Raw genomic sequence first — 21182 nt, forward strand, 5'->3', positions numbered from 1 at the left:
ATGGATGGAAAAAGAAAGAAAAAACTAGAATGGTAGAATAACAATTGAGGGAAAAAATAAGAAGGTAATACCACTATTTAATATCATCTAATGAGAAGTAGATATTGATATAATTATGAAATGTAATGAGAATGTATAAAGAAAGAAAATAAAGCAATATTGATATAATTATGAAATATTTTCAAAAAGTGAGTTTAACTTTCTCCAATTTCTCTGTACTTTTTTTCTCTGCAAAAGTCATTAATCATTATCGGGTCTCATTTATAGAATATATGGATTAAGAAAATAATTTAGGAGAAAAAAATAAAAAACATATATAGAATTTTATGAGAGAAGAAAAAAATTCAAAGGAAGCACTTTTCATAATTTTATAAAAATATATGTTACGTATAGGCACGTGCCCCCGGGCTTAACTCCCTCCATCCTGACCATCATATATATATATATCTATATGTGTGTGTGTATAATTTTATTTATTTATGTATCATGACCATTAAGGAATAATATACACATATATGCTAGCAAGCAAAGTTTTGATTGTTTTAAGGTTAACCAACCATGTAGAGGATCATAACACAGGTGCAATTAGAGATATTATATTTATTAATAGTCAAACATATCAACACAACATGAGAAGAATCAAAAGAATCACACAGCCGACATCCTAAAAACACGCTAATCCAAACAAGTCAAGCCGTCTAGGACCTTCATGACTATCTATTTTTGTTCAAAGACATTCATGACTATTTATTTTTGTTGGTGGTTTTGAGTCTGACCTTCTAAGTCTTAGGTCAAAGTTTCAAAATGGGTAGACAGAAAATGAAAGAAATTATGTATATTAACATTCCAATAATACTATATATTTATATTGTAATGACTCGAGCTTTAAATTGTTCAAACTCGATTAATTAATTTAAAATCATGAAGGATTATTGAGTTGTAACTTGACTTGTTACAAAATTCAAAATTGACTCATTTAAGAAAAAGGAGTAGTTGAGCTCGGTTAGTTGGTCTTATGTTTTTGTTAAAATTTTTTTGATGCTCGATTTGAACTCATGTTCATAATGTTATTAAAAGAAAATTTTACTAGTTTACAATATATATTAGCCCTTAAGATAAGTCTTGAAAAATTACATTGCATAATTTATTAAAAAAACAAAGGAGCATATATATATTTTTGTTTATTAAATTTGGCCGCATAACCCAAATCTATTAAGATTGACTCATTTATTAAACAAATTTAAAAGTTAAAATTTTCACGGGTCAAGATCCAATACCAAGCCCATTGGTTGAGCCGGGCTATTCCAGCACGAGCCGGGCTCGAGCTTTTGGTGAGACCTCCCGGAGCCCAACCAATCCCCACCTGCAAGTGCCCAAAATCAGCACTTCAGCACCTATACACAAATTCGTCGGACCCCCCCCCCCCCCTCTCTCTCTCTCACACACACACACACACAGCGACCCATGTGCTATAGTCTAGCCAAGCCGGATAACAGCCCAAAACCAAAATGGTAGTATGCCTACCTATCCTGCTATCTGGTAGTACTAGCATATAAATCAACACCTCAAATACTCAAAGACTCAAAACTAACCTGTACTTGTTTTCTCAACTGAAAAAATATCAGACCGCAAAACCTTGTGTGCATAACAAAAACCAAGCAAAAAAAATCCAGTAGAGCTTTCCAGGGAATGGCATACACAGGACCAGTGCTGACTGCTATTGCAACACCACCATTGCATTCCAACAGAAACCCAAAATCAAAATCAAAGGTACGCATAGACACCACCTCTTATTGCTCTTTGGATTGCTCACAATCATCTTCATCTTCAAATTCTACAGCCACTGAAGAAGAAAGTAATAGTAGTAGTGCCACAAAGAAATTTAGCTATAGCAGAGCCTCTCCATCTGTGAGATGGCCCCACCTAAAAATACACACAGACACACACCACCACCACTCACCTCACTTTCAATTCAATGTTGCCTCACCTCCACTGACCCGTATGGGTTCTTCACAAAATACCCAAGATTCTGAGGGTAAAGAGGATACCATGGAGTCTTTGGATGTGAATGATGAAACCCTAGAAGTGTTGGGTAGGCCTAGTAGGACTAGGGTGAAGAAAATGAACAAATTGGCATTAAAGAGGGCTAAAGATTGGAGGGAGAGAGTTCAATTAGTGACGGATAAGATTTTGGGATTGAAATCGGAGGAGTTTGTGGCCGATGTCTTGGATGATCGAATGGTGCAGATGACACCAACGGATTTTTGTTTCGTGGTGAAATGGGTTGGACAATCGAGTTGGAACCGAGCCCTAGAGGTTTATGAGTGGTTGAATCTCCGGCATTGGTATTCTCCGAATGCCCGGATGCTTGCAACAATACTGTCTGTGCTAGGTAAGGCCAATCAAGAGACCTTGGCAGTGGAACTTTTTACTCGGGCAGAGCCGGGGGTTGGTAATACTGTTCAAGTGTACAATGCCATGATGGGTGTTTATGCTCGAAATGGTCGGTTCAGTAAGGTTCAAGAACTGCTTGATTTGATGAGGGCGCGAGGGTGTGAACCTGACCTTGTGAGTTTCAATACTTTGATAAATGCACGCTTGAGATCGGGGGCAATGGTCCCGGACTTGGTAATTGAACTTCTAAATGAGGTGAGGAGGTCAGGTCTTCGACCTGATGCTATAACTTACAATACACTTATAAGTGCTTGTTCACGCGAATCCAATTTGGAGGAGGCTGTAAAGGTCTATGATGATATGGAGGCACATAAATGCCAACCTGATCTATGGACTTATAATGCCATGATCTCTGTTTATGGGAGATGTGGACTGGCTACCAAGGCTGAGCATCTCTTTAAGGAATTGGAGTCAAGAGGGTTTTTCCCAGATGCAGTTACATATAATTCTCTGCTCTATGCATTTGCAAGAGAAGGGAATGTTGTGAGGGTAAAGGGAATTTGTGAGGAAATGGTGAAAATGGGGTTCGGGAAGGATGAGATGACTTATAACACCACCATCCACATGTATGGGAAGAAGGGTCAGCATGACCTGGCACTGCAACTTTATCGAGACATGAAATCATCTAATCTTAGTCCTGATGTAGTTACATATACTGTTCTTATTGATTCGCTTGGAAAATCAAATAGGATTACTGAGGCTGCTAATTTGATGTCAGAGATGCTAGAAATGGGTGTCAAACCCACTTTACGGACATACAGTGCTTTGATTTGTGGGTATGCAAAGGCTGGAAAGCAAGTGGAGGCTGAGGAGACATTTGATTGCATGCTGAGGTCTGGAATAAAACCAGATCATCTAGCTTACTCACTGATGGTGGATATCCATTTGAGGTCAAATGAAACCAAGAAGGCAATGCAATTGTATCATAGAATGGTTTATGATGGTTTCACACCGGATCAGGCCCTTTATGAAGATATGCTTCTAGTGCTCGGAAGGGAGAATAGAGAGGAAGATATCCAAAAAGTGGTTAAGCACATGGAAGAATTATGTGATTTGAACCCGCAAGTTATTTCATCAATCCTTGTCAAGGGCGGATGTTATAGTCATGCGGATAAAATGTTGAGACTGGCTATTATGCAGGGCTACAATTTGGACCATGATAACTTATTATCTATCTTGAGTTCGTATAGTTCGTCGGGAAGGCACTTAGAAGCACAGGAATTACTAGAATTTTTGAAAGAACATGGACCCATATCCCATATATCAATAAGTGAAGCTCTGGTTGTTATTCTTTGCAAGGCTCATCAATTAGATGATGCTTTGGATGAATACAGTAAATCTAGGGGAATGAGTTCATTTGGTGGGAGCTTCGCCATGTATGAGTCCCTTATTAAGTGCTGTGAGCAGAGTGAACTGTTTGCTGAAGCTTCTCAGGTATTTTCTGACATGAGATTCAATGGAGTGGAGCCTTCTCAGCATCTTTACCAGAGTATGGTGCTTATGTATTGTAGAATGGGCTTCCCAGAGACGGCTCATTATTTGATTGATCAGGCAGAATCAAAGGATATTCTATTTGATGATACTTGCATTTATGTTACTCTTATTGAGACTTATGGCAAGTTGAAGCTAGTGCAGAAAGCAGAAAGTTTGGTTGGGACTCTTAGACAGAGATGTACTGTAGTGGATCGGAAGGCTTGGAATGCTTTACTACAGGCTTATGCTGCAAGCGGTTTCTATGAGAAAGCAAGAGCTGCTTTCAATACAATGATGAGAGATGGTCCTTCCCCAACTGTCGAATCCATAAATTGTCTCATGCAAGCTTTGATTGTTGATGAACGACTAAATGAGCTGTATGTGGCGATTCAGGAATTGCAAGACATGGGCTTTGAGATTAGCAAGAGTACCATTCTTTTGATGCTTGAGGCATTCGCACGAGTTGGGAATATTTTTGAGGTGAAGAAAATTTACCATGGAATGAAGGCTTCTGGCTTTTTACCTACCGTGCATCTTTACAGAGTTATGATATGCTTGTTGTGCAGGGGAAAACGAGTAAGGGATGTCGAAGCCATGGTTTCTGAGATGGAGGAAGCAGGATTCAAACCTGATCTTTCAATATGGAATTCTATGCTTAAATTATACACAGAAATCGAAGATTTTAAGAGGACAATTCAAGTGTACCAGAAGATTCAAGCAGCTGGACTTAAACCAGACGAGGACACTTACAATACTTTAATAATAATGTATTGTAGAGATCGCAGACCTGAGGAAGGTTTGTTACTGTTGCATGAAATGAAAAAGATAGGTTTGGACCCTAAGTTGGACACTTGCAAAAGCTTAATTGCTGCATTTGGTAAGCAGCAGCAGCTGGAACAAGCTGAGGAACTTTTTGAAGGGCTACAGTCAGAAGGATATAAATTAGATCGCTCTTTTTATCATATACTGATGAAAACATATAGAAGCTCTGGAAACCATTCTAAAGCTGAAAAGCTACTGGTCTTGATGAAAAAAGCAGGAGTGGAACCTACCATTGCTACAATGCATTTACTCATGGTATCTTACGGCAGCTCAGGAAATCCAGCTGAAGCTGAAAAAGTGCTTAATAATTTGAAATTAACAGGTGCAAGTCTTAGTACACTACCATATAGTTCAGTTATTGATGCTTATCTCAAGAATGGAGATTATAATATTGGAATTCAGAAGATCCAGGAGATGAAGAGAGAAGGTCTTGAGCCAGACCACAAAATATGGACTTGTTTTGTTAGGGCTGCAAGTTTGTCCCAGACCACGAGTGAAGTCATAATTCTCTTAAGTGCCTTAAAAGATGCTGGTTTTGATCTTCCAATCAGGTACCTTTTGGTTGTTGATTTTTATTATCCATATTTCTTCATTCTGATTTTCTTCTTTATCTTTCATCCGTTAAAAAGTAAAAAAGAGAACTATTGTGACATTTATTTTTTCAGGCTACTGACAGAGAAATCTGAATCACTAGTTTTGGACGTAGACCAGTATCTTGAGAAACTAGAACCTATAGAAGATAATGCAGCATTTAATTTTGTCAATGCTTTGGAAGACCTTTTGTGGGCATTTGAATTCCGAGCCACGGCTTCATGGGTTTTCCAACTTGCAATCAAGAGAAACATTTATCGCCATGATGTGTTTAGGTAACTACTGGATTCAGTTCTACTAATTATGTGCTCTGTTTGTTTTTCAAGCTTAATAATGAATTTATAAGAAGAGTTTTTGATTATTCTTGCAATATCCATGTGAAAAATGTGAAGGAATCTAAATGAACACTGATAAAATGATAAGAACTTTGTAGCATCCACAAGATGTAATCTTCTCAAGAGCAGGTAAATTATTACATTAGAAAATTGGAATCTAGTGAGCGATTTTTTTTAATGCAAATTGTTGGGAAAAAACCATAGTTGAAAGGTCCTGTGGGATGGGTTAGAGGAACCTTAATAATGGAATAACAAATTTATGATATCATAGATGTAATCTTGTGGTGATCCGGTGGCTCTTTCACAGATATTTGGATTTCATCTTATCGCTATTGTAAAAACTATTTCCCGAGAAATTATGTCAATGATCATAGTGGAAAGATCTGAAGGAGGACGAGGGACGTAGTCACGTACAGCTTATACAAGTGGACTGTATAAAATTATTAATATGTCCCGTGGATGTCTTTTTAGTGTCTTTTTATGTCATAGTAGTTTCCACATTGTCAAATTCATTGATTTTCTCATAATTCTTCTTTTCTTTTATTTCAGGGTAGCTGACAAGGACTGGGGGGCTGATTTTAGAAAGTTGTCTCCTGGTGCAGCTCTTGTTGGTCTTACTTTATGGCTTGATCACATGCAGGCAAAGTTTCTTTCTATCTTTAAGCTCTTTTAGATTTTCAGCTAGTCGAGAGAGGTAATTATGACTGCCTATTTCTTAGTGCTAGATGTGCTAAAAGAGAAGAAAAGGCCAGTAGCTCTAAAAACCTCTATTTTTTCCTATTAGGCTAATACTGAATAAGCTGTCTTCTTCTTCTTCTTCTTCCTTCTCTCTCTCTCTCTCTCTTTCTTTTTTGTCCCTAGAGCATATTCAAATAGAACTGTTTTATTGCACGATATTTATGGCTTGGCCAATGATTAAATCGTGTCTACTGGCTTGGCCTTTTGATATGATTGGTCACAATTTAATCCAAATACTATTTATGAACATGATATGAGCATCGCCATATCTACATCTTGCTCTTGATGTTTCTAACTTTCTTTAGATTTGAATTGAACGAGGAGTTTGTTTGATGCAGAATGGATGTACATAGAACTTAATCATAATGCTACTACTATTTAAGCAATGGTTGTGCCTCAATGAAATTTTAAGAGCGTCCTTAGTACTATTATTCTCCTTTTGCCCATAGTTATTTGCTAAGTACTATTTTTCATGCATCTGACTAAATACTTAAATTGCGGCAGGACGCATCATTGGAAGGTTTTCCGGAGTCTCCAAAATCAGTTGTACTGATTACTGGGACATCTGGATACAACAACGTTTCTTTGAACAGCACATTGAAGGCATACCTTTGGGAAATGGGGTCCCCATTTCTGCCCTGTAAAACACGGAGTGGGCTCCTTGTGGCAAAAGCTCACTCTCTTAGGATGTGGTTGAAGGACTCTCCATTCTGCTCAGACCTTGAATTGAAAAACAACACTACCCTCCCCAAGGTAAACTCAATGCAGCTCATTGAAGGATGTTACATTCGACGTGGCCTTGTTCCTGCTTTTAAAGACATAACTGAGAGGCTCGGGCAAGTAAAGCCTAAGAAATTTGCAAGGCTGGCCTTGCTATCAGATGAGAGAAGAGACAAAGCGATTCAAGCTGATATAGAGGGGAGCAAAGAGAAGTTGTTAAAGATGGAACAGGTTGGCCTTGCGAGGGATAAAAAGACCACAAAGTTCGGGAATAGAAAATTCATTAGGAGACCTTTGCAGTCAACATAAAAGCGATGCAAGTCAGAATTAGAGCTTTGAAATATAACCATCTTCTGGTTTATGAATTTTGGGTGTTTCCATTCAAATAGGCCGCGAATGACTTATGTGTTGCACCGCGTGAAGGAGAACTTCTAATCAGCAATACAATTAGAAGATCAAACAATTTTAGAGAGTTCTTAAAGGGCTCCAAACTGTTGTTCATGCTCCAACCAATTAGTGTCAGCGGGAGAGCTCTCTTGTGACCTGATTGTTCGTCCTCGGAAGCTTATGAAGAGTTGTGGGCTGCAATTGACAGGCTGCCTTCCTTCCCTATCTGTACAGTACATGGGCGGCAACTGTCATTACTGACTCCCCAAGCTACTACCTCGAATCATCCCTTTTGCTTTTCTCTCATCGGCCTCACTGCCCGCATAATTATGGTGGTTTTGTGGTGCTAGGGATGCTGAGATTGAAGACTTTTGGTGATTGATGTTGTTGAACAAGCATGCCTATTACACCAGCATGTATACACACCAGCAGCAAAACTGAAGTTCTTGTGGTTTCTGCAGTCAGCCTCAAAATTTGACACAGAACCAGTGCTTGAAGAGGAAACAATTGAAAATAGAATTTTTGTACCACCCTAAGCTCTCTGAGCTTTTTTTTTTTTTTTTTTTTTTTTTTTATAAAAAATGACTTTGAAATTTTATCATGTATATACAGGAAAAGGTTATAAGTAGTTATTTCTTATTTGATCTTAAAAATTAAATTTTATAAAATGTTAAAGTTTCAAATTATTACATTTATAAGTTAGTGAACACAGTATGACCCTGTTTATTAAACAAATCAGACGAGAATACTGTGCTATCCATTTAATAAGATGGTTATTTAGGCACTCGGGATTAATTATAGCGGAACAAATATACCAACTATAAAGATGAAAAAAAGTTTATGATGCATTTTTTGTCGAAAAATTGATTTTATATCCAAGAAAAATTATTTTCAGACCAGACATTAGCCTAACCGACATGCACGGGCGTGCGGGACTTACACATCAGTGTTGTGAATTGTTTTATACCGTCGGTTCTAACTGATACACACACGAGTGTGTAGGGCCAGCACTGCCCACGTGTGTATCATTGGCCGGGTGTTTTAGATCGTTGGTCGTAACCGAGGTGTGTGGGGCCAGCATTGCCCATGTGTGTACCATCGGCTAAGGCCGACTTGGCCTTAGTAACGAGAGATTATTGAATACCCCGGGGGTATGGTACCCGGGGCAGTGAGGGTCATTGAATTATGGATGTGGTGGTGGACCCTACCACATCCAAGGGTTGGTATTCCTTAGGGGTATGTACTCTTGGGTATTCAATAATTTTCCCTTAGTAACACAGCTCTATAGCCTCTATATCTAAATATTTGGGTTGACGATTTAATAGGATCATGGTTTGCCATATACACGACCCCTTTTTAAGTCCGATACATAATCTGTATCGGTCAGTTTACACTGAACCATGAATAGGATACCTCAAACTTGGGCCAACAGTGAACATACCCGGTCTAACCCAGCTTTAGACTCCATGTCCAAACAACAAATAAATGAGCTTAGTTGGGTTGGATATATATAATGGATCAAGTCTGGCCCAACATGAGTGAAATCATAAACCGGCCCAAATTACAGACTAGGGTTTTTCATTGCGTCCTCGTTCTTTATAAACCTAATAACGCCCTATTCCAGAGAGGAGAGAGAGAAGAGAGGAGAGGTTCTTCGCCAAGTCTGCTCAGCTTCGTAGTAAGTTTATGATTTAGATCTGTGCATTTTCATATAGTTTATCGTCTCTATTAAGTACAGAGTATATGTTTCAGGCTTTATTGATTTTTGTGAATGTAGTTTATCTGCTATATGTGTGTGTTGTAGAGTTTTTTTTTTTTCTTTTGTCAAAACTGTTGTGTTTGTTTCCTGAGAAATTTGGTGTAGAAAAGTATTGAAAACACAGCTCTTCTATTTATTACGTAGCTCTTTGCAACTATTTCGATAAGCTGAGACGATATTATAATTTCAAAGCCTTAATAAATTGTAATGATTTTTTTCCCTTTCATTTTCGCGGAAATCAAACGGCGGGTTGAACGATTAGGGTTTTAGATCGGTTAACTTAATCACTTCTCTGTAGCTTCTATTGAGTAGTTCTATTTATTATGTTTCGATTATTTAGTGATTTATATATTAATGCTGAGAAATGTGACTTAAGTTTGTCTATTATCTACAATGTGCTGTTTCGATTTCTGTAAAAGAGGATTTAATTTTTTTAACGTTTTTGTATCAACCAAATGGCTAGCGGAGTGCTTGTTGAGTTTTTTTTGATAGATAAATACACTCAACGCTAAACTCTCTCACACACGCACTATTGTCTTGTGAGGACTTGAACTCTCAATTCGCTCGTGGGAGGATAGGGACTAGGGAGCCAAATTTCCGGTTGTGGGTGCACCTTGATTAGTCTGAATTTGTCTACTTGTAGTTTGTTTATGTAGGTTTAGTATTTCCAACTTAGGAAATATACTTACTATTATTTTAGATTTGGTTTTTTCAGTAAACTTATTTCTAATTGTTCCTGTTTTGTTCTAATTTGATTGGATTTGTTTTGGCAAGGCCTATGGACTGGGTCAATGCATGATTGTCTGCTTATCCCCACGAAACTGCATGATTTTGGTTGTTCTATCGATTTCCTAGTGATAAAATCATTTTGTAACTGTTTTGGTTTATGGATTTTTCTTAAGTAAAGTAAATGAATTATTAGATCGAATGATTTTCATCTTCATTGCAGTTATCTTGCAATAAATGTAAATATGTGGTAGTGACTATGAATTGTGTGAATATGGAATTATTAACCTCCCGCGGTTTGAAAGAGCATGCCATTGATTCTGTCTGTCAGGTGCAGAAGGAATTATTATGAATGAATTGGGTTGATTTCTAACCATGTGTTTATTATTGCACATGGGCTTTTGTGTCAAAGTTCTATCCTCAATGCATGGTATGGCCAACAAAGTGCTGCATTTGTTCTGCTCTATAATATTATTACTTTCATCCAAACTATTTTTGTGATTATAACATATTTCATTGATTTATTTGCAATGTCTAAGCGTTAGTCCTATACTTTTGTGATCCTCCTTTGAAATGTGTGGTGTAAAAGCTGTCAATGTTAGTAGTCTTTTAGCTTGCTCCTTGATTCTGGTTAAATTGTCTTCATTGTTGTAGCTATGTAACTCCTTATTTGACTTTGTAGGTAAATTATGGTTAAGCATAACAATGTTGTGCCCAATGGGCATTTCAAGAAGCACTGGCAGAACTATGTGAAGACCTGGTTTAATCAACCAGCCCGGAAAGCCAGAAGACGTACTGGTAAGTAGTTCCCCCACCCTACACACACACACAAAAACCACCATATCTGCCATTCTAGTCTGTTTAGTAATTGTTTTTCATATCCATATACAGCTAGACAAAAGAAGGCTGTAAAGATTTTCCCTAGACCTACAGCTGGAGCACTTCGTCCCGTTGTTCATGGACAGACGTTGAAGTACAACATGAAAGTCAGGGCTGGGAGGGGATTTTCTCTCGAGGAGCTCAAGGTCAGTGTTTTTATATGATTACCTTTTCTGTTTACATCTTGGGAAGAATCAGGTGAGGAAGTTAATTAATAAGATTCTCCAGGATCCCATCTTGAGCATCTCACTCCCTCATTCTAAGTAAGATCCAAATGGTCCCTAGTGTTTCTGGGTTCTCTGACATGTAATATACTAATACCTGTGTTTGGAATGTGGATTTTAAGGAGCTTGCAAATTTTGACTTAGCTGGTCTGTATATGCTTCATTTCAGAGTGCTTGTGCTACAAGCATTTGTTTTTTTTGAACTTTGAATGATTAGGACAATGCTTGGGTCCTGCCCTAGCAGGACAGACTTCATTCTGCTGGTTGATGTGTCTCGAATATATGATAACACCTGTCTCAAATAAATAATATATTAAAAAACTTAAGATACGGATCAAAACCATTTCTAAATGGGGTCAAGTTAAAATCCATTGAGATTTCCTCTCATCAAATCTCCATCTTCATCTCTCATAATCGACACAAATAAGTAACAGAACAAAACTTATCTCCATCTCCCATACATACATACATGTATATATGTATATATACACCAGCAAATCACCATCTCCCATATACATATATACACATTTAAATATATGTATACACACTCCTGATGTTTGGAGGGGAAATCCAAGTTGGGTCATTTCAGTCACGAATTCATGATCGAACCGCATAGTGAGAGTTTAAGATGAAGTTTGTTGATGATGTATCTTGGATTTACCCTTTGAGCATCAGGCGTGTGTAATATATATTTAAGTACGTATATGTGTATGGGAGATGGTGATTTGCTGGTGTATGTAGTTTTATATGTATATATGTATGGGAGATGGAGATGATATTTGTGTGTATATATGTATGAGATGAAGATTTGATGCGAGAGGAAATCTCAAATGAATTTAAACTTGTACCCGATTTAAAAATGGGTTTGATCCGTATCCCAAGTTTTTATGCATTTAAGACAGGTGTCATTATACATTTGGGACACATAAACCAGCTGGATGAAGTTTGTCCCGCTGGGTCTGGACCCAAGTATTGTCTGAATTGATAGTGGTTCAATAATGATTTTAAACAGTATAGGTAAGGCATATTCAAATATTGTGTGTAGTTACTGATTCTTAATAATTGCTCCTTGGCAATCAGAGTTTGTTATATTTTGTTACATGGATGCATGTTTAAGTTTTGTAGAATTGGAGAGAGTAATAATTTCGGAGGCATAATGGCTGCAAAAATATCAGACCACCCCCTCCTCCTCGTTCAAAAACCACTTCCAATTAGTAATAATATTGTGTTCATCAATGAAGCCTTTTTTGCAACTATTTAGGGTTGTCTACATGAATCATTTTGTGTGCCATTATTGTTCCTTTGAATCTAAATTGTCTTTGAATAACAATAACATACATTCTTTCATACAAACCAGGCAGCAGGTGTTCCAAAAAAACTTGCCCCAACCATCGGTATTGCTGTTGACCATCGCCGTAGGAACCGTTCCCTGGAAAGTCTCCAGGCTAATGTTCAGAGGCTGAAGACATACAAGGCCAAGTTGGTTGTCTTCCCAAGACGTGCTCGCAAGTTCAAGGTACTGTTTCATCGTTGACCTTTCTGAACTCCAGTCGGATACTAGCTCTTCGTTTATGTCCTTGACATATTGTTATCGCAATTATTTTCTGCAGGCTGGTGATTCTGCTCCTGAGGAACTGGCTACAGCAACTCAAGTCCAAGGTCCTTACATGCCCATTGTGCGTGAGAAGCCATCTGTGGAACTTGTTAAGATCACAAACGAGATGAAGTCATTCAAGGCCTATGACAAGCTGCGTATGGAGAGGATGAACGCACGTCACGTCGGAGTCAGGATGAAGAAGGCTGCAGAGGCTGAGAAGGAAGAGAAGAAATAGTGAGTATGCGAGAATGGCATTTGGTTTTTTTGGGCCCGAGTCTAGATACTGGTTTTGTTTTGAATCGATAGCTGTAGCCTTTATGAATTCTCTAATTCACAGTTTTGGATCATCATCTGTTTGGAGTTTGTGTTCCTCCTATTCCAGATCGGTTGTTTCTATTGAATTTCATCACTTTTGGTATTGGGGTTATGTTTTTTTACCTATGCCTTGGTATCATTACCAGGTGAGTTGTAGCCCATTGAAATGTGGGAATTTTAGGTACATGTTCAAGTTCCCATTATTTGGTTTCTCTCTCATGATGGTATGTTTCTTTAGCAATGCCTTGATCTTCACTTAACCATTGTTAACCATAGATTTAAGCACCATGGAATAGAAGGGAGAAAAGTATAGTAGATGGCCTTTGAAGTGCATGGACTTAATGAGCTGAGCCTGTGATCAACTTGCATGAGCTCTTTTAGTGCTGTATCATGTCTACCTAGCCTGTAAACTGAGCAGAGCCAGAGTGGTGGCTGTTTGACTCGGATTGGTGTGCAGCACGGTGTTTGAGCTTGGCTCAAGCTCGAGCTGAGCTCTCACCTCAGTGTTCAAGCTTTTAATAAATTCAATCTGGAGTAAAAAAAAACTATGTATATTTGATCGGTTGATGATGATGATAAAGCAAATCATATATATATATATATATGTGTGTGTGTGTGTGTATGTATATGTGATCGGTTGATGATGATGATAAAGCAAATCATATATATATTTGTGTATGTATATGTATATGCCATCTTTATATAACATAAATCTGCTTATACATGCTTACCTGATCGTAGAACACCATGAAGGTACAAAATCCATGGTTTGGGCACCATTCTATATTCCACTAAAATGGATCATAAAATTAATGATTGTCGACTTGTATCAGTAATATTATTCGTCTTACTTGTATCAATAATATTATTCGTCTTAGTATCTCTTGATTAATAGTAATGAATTTTCAATAACCAAGGTGTGGTCTATCTCCTCTACCTCTTGGTGAGAATTCGAGTTGGGTGTATAGATGTATGGTGAGAATTTGGGTGTTTAAATTTCAGTAAAAGTGAAATGGACATTCCTCTCATGACACATAAACACATAAACGAATGACATCCTTCAAAACTTTTCTCTTTCAAATTCAACACAAGCCAGCTAGTGGGAATTCGCCAAAGGTCCAATAATAAAAGTTTTTCAACTCTGACAGCTTCCACACAAGAAGCTTCAGAAATTAGGTATTTTGAATTTAACGTTCAGGTAGGAATTCTCTAAACTTACTCATTATTGACGACATGTTTTTCTAATATATGAAATTATGTATTTTTTCACGGACGAAACAAAAGAAGCTATAAACCAAGAGCAAGAGCAACCCCAATCACAATATGTAGCCCCGTTGTTACTTGTTTCCATCAAATCCAACAGACATTCAACAATCTTGACTTGGGTTTGATTTAATAAATATATATAATATATAACTTGACCTAGGTGATTGGTCCACGTGACTAACTGCAACCTCCTCCACGTCACGTCCTGCAATCTCTATCTTCCTCTATCGTTTCGTAGCGTGCAGATAACGCATTATATCTCACACCACTTTCTCTCTATGCTTTACCAGAGGAATAAAGTTCAGTTTAGTTCTTTATGAATTTTCCAGAGAAACACAACCCTCATCAGCGAACATGGGATCACTGAGACACACTTTTGCAGAGAGGAGTAAAGAAAGGTTACTATCTAGAAAGGATTACTCTGAATTAGGGTTTGGAGGACCATACGGTGGTGACGATGAAGGTGTCAGATTCCGGTGGTTCCGTTCCCTCGGCGACAAATTCACCTATTTCTGGACGAATTCGAGAGAGACTGCAATCAAGGCGTATGAAATGGGTCGGTCTGATCCTCGCAAAGTCATATTCGCTGCCAAAATGGGGCTCTCACTCGCACTCGTTTCGGTGCTCATTTTCTTCAAAGAACCACTAGCTAACATGGGTCAATACTCAATTTGGGCAATTCTTACTGTCGTTGTGGTATTCGAATTCAGCATAGGTACATACCCATTAATTATTAATGCTCAATTCACCAATTTAGTTTATTGAAGTGCAAATAATACTGATCATTTTTTTTGGCTAATGTGATTCAGCATAGTTACCTACATACCCAGATAAAATTAATGCTTAAATCACAATGTTTTAGGTCTTTGAAGTGTAGACAATAATTTTTTCTGCTGTAAATTAGCATATGTACATACCCAAATGGGATTAATGCTCAAATCGCCATGTTTTAGGTCACTGAAGTGTAAATGACACTCATTGACATTTTTTATTTTTTATTTTTTATTTTTTTATTTTTTTTTGTGATTCAGTTTGTTGGAGTAATCAATTTGTTAATCATTAATGGTCAAAGGTTGGAGATAATTTGAATTCTTTGTGTTTTAATTGCTCAGTTTAAATTGTTTAGGAGCAACTCTTAACAAAGGATTCAACCGTGCTCTGGGCACAGTGTCTGCCGGAGCACTTGCTTTGGGCATTGGAGAGCTGTCTGAGTTAGCTGGAGAATGGGATGAAGTTTTTATTGTGATCAACGTATTTATTGCAGGTCTAAATTTAAGAAATTGATATCCTTGAATACTATCATTTATAAATTTTCCCCATCTTTTTTTCTTTCTTTTGCTTGAGAAAATTTTATTTTATATTTCTCTTTTCTTTTCTTCTAGGCTTCTTTGCGAGCTATTTGAAACTGCACCCGGCGATGAAGCAATATGAATATGGGTTTCGGGTGTTCTTGTTGACATATTGTATCGTATTGGTGTCCGGGACCTCAAATTTTGTTGAAACAGCTCTATCTCGATTGTTGCTGATTGCGGTTGGGGCTGGTATTTGTTTGGGTGTAAATATTTGTATTTATCCCATTTGGTCTGGTGAAGATTTGCATAAATTGGTGGTGAAGAATTTCAAGGGTGTTGCTACTTCCTTGGAAGGTTAGATTAAATATCTTTTGTAGCTTCAATTCTCATTGTCTTGTTTACTGCACAATTCTTATGTTATGCTCGGTTTGTTTGTGTTTGTATAGGCTGTGTTAATGGGTACCTGCAATGTGTTGAATACAAGAGAATCCCTTCTAAGATTCTTACTTACCAGGCTTCTGATGACCCAACGTATAGTGGATATAGATCTGCTGTAGAGTCTACAAGCCAAGAGGAAACTTTGGTATGCCTAACCTTTTTATTTTTTTTTTTAATTTTTCAAATGGCGCTTTATGTTATATTTGACACGGTCCGGTAACTTTGGTTTCGACTTGCTCTTGTTTGTGCAGTTAGGCTTTGCTGTCTGGGAACCACCTCATGGCCGGTATAAAGGGTTGCGTTATCCCTGGAGTCAGTATGTCAAAGTGAGTGGTGCACTGAGGCATTGTGCATTCATGGTCATGGCAATGCATGGGTGTATACTTTCAGAAATACAGGTGAAATATACCTCTCTCTCTGTGGACATTCCATAATAGAGTTTCACACAGTAGCATTTTCCTTTCTAAAATAACCTCAAGCCCCTATCAAAGTGTTTCATATCGTCTCACCTATCATTGGACAAAAATGGCATTGCCTCAAAATTTTTACTGTCCATTTCAGATGAGTTACCTTTGTTTCATAATCTTTGTTGTGGTGACTGAAAGAATTGTACATATAGGCTGGAACTTACCGAGTCCTTGTTTTCTGATCATTTAATACAGTACTTGGTAGCTTAATGTTATTAACTGTTAGGATGCAAGTTTACAAGATGGTAAAGGGCAGAGCAGTTAAAAAATAAAGATTTACAAGTTCAGGCGTCTCAAGTGTGTGTGTAACAACAGAATTGGAAGATTTGTGCATCAGTATATTGGCCTCTTTTGTTAGAAAACAACAATTTGAATCATTTTCTCCCATAAGTAATAATATGTTAAAGCTGTTTGTCATTTTTTTCCTCTCATAGTTCCCCATGAAAACATATCCTTGTTTCTTTCTAAATTTTCTGGAAGCTTTTTATTATCTCTCAAGCATTCACTTCATGCTCACATAGGTAAAAAGATAGCAACATAATACCATCTCTTTCACCTGCAAGCTGATATAACAATTATACACTTGCATGCATTAATTTGTCTTTTTGTGAAATTGTTATCAAAACATATGGATGTGTTGAAAATTCAATCTTTCATCTTCATCCTGTTCAAGTTAATTAAAAGAAATAGAAGAAAATTTCTGAAATATCCATTACTTTGTTGAGTGAATGATGGAACTGTTAACTACAAGTGAGAAGTGAGACAGGATTTGATCACTTTGATGTTTGTTTTATCGAGGATAGTTCTGATCTTGGGGAATGAATTTGGATCACAAATCAGAATATCCCTTCACCATCTTACATTCTAGAAAGAAATTGAGTTGTAATGGCTTCATGAGTGTTGTTTACTTTTTCTTTCCCCTTTTTTGATTTTTTTTTTTGTGCATTTTATTTATCTGACTCTGTTAACAGCAAACTCTGTGTAGTTTTAAATTTTCAAATGTTAACCTGAGTAAGTTTTTTTTTTTTTTTTTCATCATTCAATTAATTGTTATGACTTTGGATCTATATCCTAACCACCCCACTTTTTTTTTTTTTCGTGATTCTTTAGAAAAATAAATTTATATCTTGTTTTGGACAATTAGTCAATATATTTTACAACTCCATATATAGAATTTTGTATGTTCTTAACCAGAAATGATTTGTATTCTATGTAGAATTGTTATTTCAAATTTCTACTTGTACAATTGTTATTGGTCTTCATCTAAATTAATATATAGATATAATAGCATGCTGAATGCTCCATTACTTGTCTGGAAGGGAAAGACAAAAACATTTAATGAATAATGCAACAAAGATCTTGACAAGAAATAGCTGTATGATTCAAGTACATGTTCTTGTTCCCTGTCTTCTCAGGACTAAGGTTGTCTTTGGATCCTTTTAATATTTTCATTTATACATGCAAGAACTGTTTATATTAATCACAATTCTTAATAGAATTTCATTTGGTAACCACCAAACAAAAATCAAAATTTCCATAGGAAGGTAAATCCTTCTTGGCATGTTAAACAAAAGTTTTCGTAGGTTGCTAGTAGTATAAAGATCCTTTAAGATGGGTTTTGTCCCTTTATTTATTCTTGTTTTAGAAAGTCTTTAACTTGTTTAAGAAGAAGAGGTGAAACTGTTTTTGTTTTTTAAAAAATAAAAAAATACTAGGGCAATAGATGCTGCTACCTTTAAACCAGTTTCTGTATTTTTATGAATAAATATTAAAAAAGAACTTTTTTTAATCATATCGAAACATATCGAAAATGAAAGATTTGCACAATTTAAACTTCTGAAGTTTTATGGTTTACTTTTGCATGAATTGTTAACTTATAATCTTAGGTTGGATTTTTTTCTTTCTTGTAGGCATCACCTGAACTAAGACGGCGCTTTCAGAGTGAGATTCAGAGGGTTGGCACTGCAGGAGCCAAAGTGTTACGTGATCTTGGACACAAAGTAGAAAAGATGGAGAAATTAAGCACTGGAGATATGCTCATTGAAGTGCATGAGGCTGCAGAAGAGTTGCAATTGATGGTAGACCAAAATCCAGATCTTTTGGTTCCAAATTGGGGAAGGGGAAGAATGCAAAAGGAATACGAAGATCCTGATAACTATCAAGTGAATGACAATGAATATAGAAAAACAGTGATAAAATCTATTAGTGAATTAGCTCTTGACACAAGATCAGTTCCCACAGCGAGAAACTGGGATCCTCATAATCCAAACGTGAGCATCAGTCCATCCATTTTACAGTCTGGTTCCTCAGAAGCTGTGCTGACGAAACAGATATCATGGCCTTCTCGTCTCACAGTTCAAAATGATACCATTCTCAATGAACGCGAAGTAAGAACGTATGAAAGCGCAACTGCATTGTCGTTAACAACATTTACTTCCTTATTGATTGAGTTTGTTGCGAGGCTTCAAAATCTCGTGGACTCATTTGAAGATCTCAGTGAGAAGGCAAATTTTATTGATCCCATGGACCCACCTGCAGCAAAAGAGGTGGCCGGTGTTTGGACCAGATTGCTCAAGTGGATTTGCTTCAGGAGTTGAGTTCCTGTTTTCCACTGGCTCGGTATCAATCATTAGGTTGACTTCGATTCATGTGCTGTTGCTAACATCCTGAGGTTTTAGTAGAGTTAGTTTCAGTTTTTATGACCCAATTGAAACTGTTGTTGTTAGGCTGCAGGGAAGAATCTCTTCCTAGAGGTGATGGAAAGTTAAACTGAAAATTTTATAGTACAATACTCGATACACACTATGAAGTTGTCAACTTCTTCAGGGCAAGCTGGACCAGGAATTTCTCACTTCTGGTGATTGCAGAGCATGCACGGCAAATTTTGGTGGGATCAGAAAAAGAAAACAAAAAACAGAAGAAAGATAGTAGGGAAGAAATGATATAGACAGGGACTAACCTATAACATTTCTTGAATATGTTTGTATATTTTTTCAGTTGTAGTAGCAGGATTAGGGATGGCAAAGTAGATCGCTCTGTTTAAAATGGTTTTGGTAGTCTGTTTAACCGTTTAATGTTTAATGATTTTGGACGGAGATGGTTTTTACACTGAAAACAAGTGTGGGTGCAGGGTGGAGTAGGGGAAGATCACCCCGCCCTGTTTATAACGAGGAAATACTATTTTGCTCTTATACCTTATGTAATATAAAAAATCACCCTTATTGTTAGAAAAATGTTAATGTTTATTTGGTTAATTTGGTACAATTGTGTAAATTTTGAATTTTGAATTCTGAATTTTGAATTTTTATTTTTATTTGGTTTATATTCCTTTAGAATGTGGATGATTTGAATTGGATACAGTGGTGAGGCATCATGATTTAAGGCATCATCTCAAGTTTCACATAACTGGGCGGATCCTCTATATTTAGCTTTAGCTGTAGTTCATACTACTGTATGCCATGGTTATAACTGTAGTTGATACTACAGTACTGTGTGCTGAAGAACATACAGATCTAAAAAAATAAAATCATATTTTGCATGATAACTGTTGATGCTCTTGGTGGTGATTGAAACTAATTCATTCGACATGTATTTGTGTGTATATATGTAATATCCCGTCCACATTGTCCTTTGGTGACTTTATTTGTGTCTTTTGTTCTTGGGTGATTTGACTTGAGTTTTTTAAAACTTTTTTACTGTACTTTGAAAGCTGTTTTTTGGTATTTTAAAAGGTGAGAAAATATATTGGGCTACAAATATGCACTTTGGGACCAATTTTTCACCCTCGAGTTCTGAGCTAACTTGCAGTTTTAGGGACACAATGTGGTGCTGCCATTGGACTGTCATACAGCCTTGTTCAACAATTTTAAACTTATGTTTTATCTCTCTCTCTCTCTAAATTGAAAGTGAACTAACTGCATTTGAACTTAGGGAAATATATTCACTTGATAAGGATCTGATAGAACCCATTAGGCATTTGTTTTTCTGGTCTTGATTAGGGGAAGTGGAAATTCATATTGAGATTTGTGATGTTGTAGGGCGACCTGTTAGAGGAAAATTGTTGACCCGCTTTTTTTTTTTTTTTTGTACCCTCTTGTAGCCCGATATATGAGCTTAGGGTCTAGAGTGGGATTCTGGAGAGAATCTGAAAATCGCAAAAAAGAGAGTGAGAGCGAAAGTTAGGGTTTGGGGGCTGAAACTTGTAAATATTTCATGCTAATTTTTTTGTGTGGTGTGTGTTTATTTTCTGTTGTGTTTCTGATTATTTCTTGTGTTCGCTGCGTTTGTCGTAACAAGATTGAATTTTGTTGTGCTTTGTTTTAAGGCAAATTCGGCCGAAATGAGTTCGAAACTGGCTAAGCTTGGGCTCACGGCTGTTCTTGCTTATGTGTTGTTTGACGGTATCACTTACACAACTTTCTTTGTACTTGCATTTCTTGGCTATGAGAAAAGTACTGGAAACAATCCTGCTGCCAATCTCCAAGCTCTGTTAGGGGTAAGAAACGCTTCACTTTGTCATGAATCTCAACTGTTTTAAAGAGTTGATTTGTGTATCTTAATTCGGAGTTGATGCTATGCTCAAATTCTACACAAAATGTTCAAATTAAATGCCTTTGATCCACATTTTAGTACTCTCTGTCTCTCTCTCTTACAGTACATATATAATCCCGGATTTGGTAGGATTATACGTATAATTGTG

The 21182-nt window shown here is 37.0% G+C and overlaps 3 protein-coding genes across 5 annotated transcripts; all 3 read left to right on the forward strand.

Annotated features, from left to right (window-relative positions):
- The first annotated feature begins 1505 nt into the window (after positions 1-1505).
- On the forward strand, positions 1506-8152 carry LOC132271495 (pentatricopeptide repeat-containing protein At3g18110, chloroplastic). The gene is made up of 4 exons (XM_059772881.1): positions 1506-5300; positions 5415-5615; positions 6225-6315; positions 6918-8152. Exons 1-4 carry the CDS (start codon positions 1690-1692, stop codon positions 7440-7442), a joined length of 4428 nt encoding a protein of 1475 aa, XP_059628864.1. The 5' UTR covers positions 1506-1689; the 3' UTR covers positions 7443-8152.
- Positions 8153-9099: 947 nt separating this feature from the next.
- LOC132271496 (large ribosomal subunit protein eL13z-like) lies at positions 9100-13261 on the forward strand. Of its 2 annotated transcripts, none has more exons than XM_059772882.1 (5): positions 9100-9198; positions 10688-10803; positions 10897-11030; positions 12466-12624; positions 12719-13261. In XM_059772882.1, the coding sequence occupies exons 2-5, from the start codon at positions 10695-10697 to the stop codon at positions 12938-12940; spliced, it is 624 nt and encodes a 207-aa protein (XP_059628865.1). In that variant the 5' UTR covers positions 9100-9198; positions 10688-10694; the 3' UTR covers positions 12941-13261. The 2 variants fall into 2 exon arrangements, with proteins under 2 accessions (XP_059628865.1, XP_059628867.1); XM_059772884.1 differs by lacking the exon at positions 9100-9198 and adding an exon at positions 10348-10435.
- Positions 13262-14519: 1258 nt separating this feature from the next.
- LOC132271497 (aluminum-activated malate transporter 4-like) lies at positions 14520-19807 on the forward strand. Of its 2 annotated transcripts, XM_059772886.1 has the most exons (7): positions 14520-15001; positions 15413-15550; positions 15669-15932; positions 16025-16161; positions 16268-16414; positions 18394-19116; positions 19210-19807. In XM_059772886.1, exons 1-6 carry the CDS (start codon positions 14641-14643, stop codon positions 19078-19080), a joined length of 1734 nt encoding a protein of 577 aa, XP_059628869.1. In that variant the 5' UTR covers positions 14520-14640; the 3' UTR covers positions 19081-19116; positions 19210-19807. The 2 variants fall into 2 exon arrangements, with proteins under 2 accessions (XP_059628869.1, XP_059628868.1); XM_059772885.1 differs by having other exon boundaries at positions 18394-19807.
- Positions 19808-21182: the final 1375 nt, after the last annotated feature.

Source organism: Cornus florida, unplaced genomic scaffold (genome assembly GCF_030987335.1).
Source record: "Cornus florida cultivar Cherokee Brave unplaced genomic scaffold, ASM3098733v1 CherokeeBrave_3.0.0_Hap2_Chr08, whole genome shotgun sequence".
Classification (NCBI taxonomy): Eukaryota; Viridiplantae; Streptophyta; class Magnoliopsida; order Cornales; family Cornaceae; genus Cornus; species Cornus florida.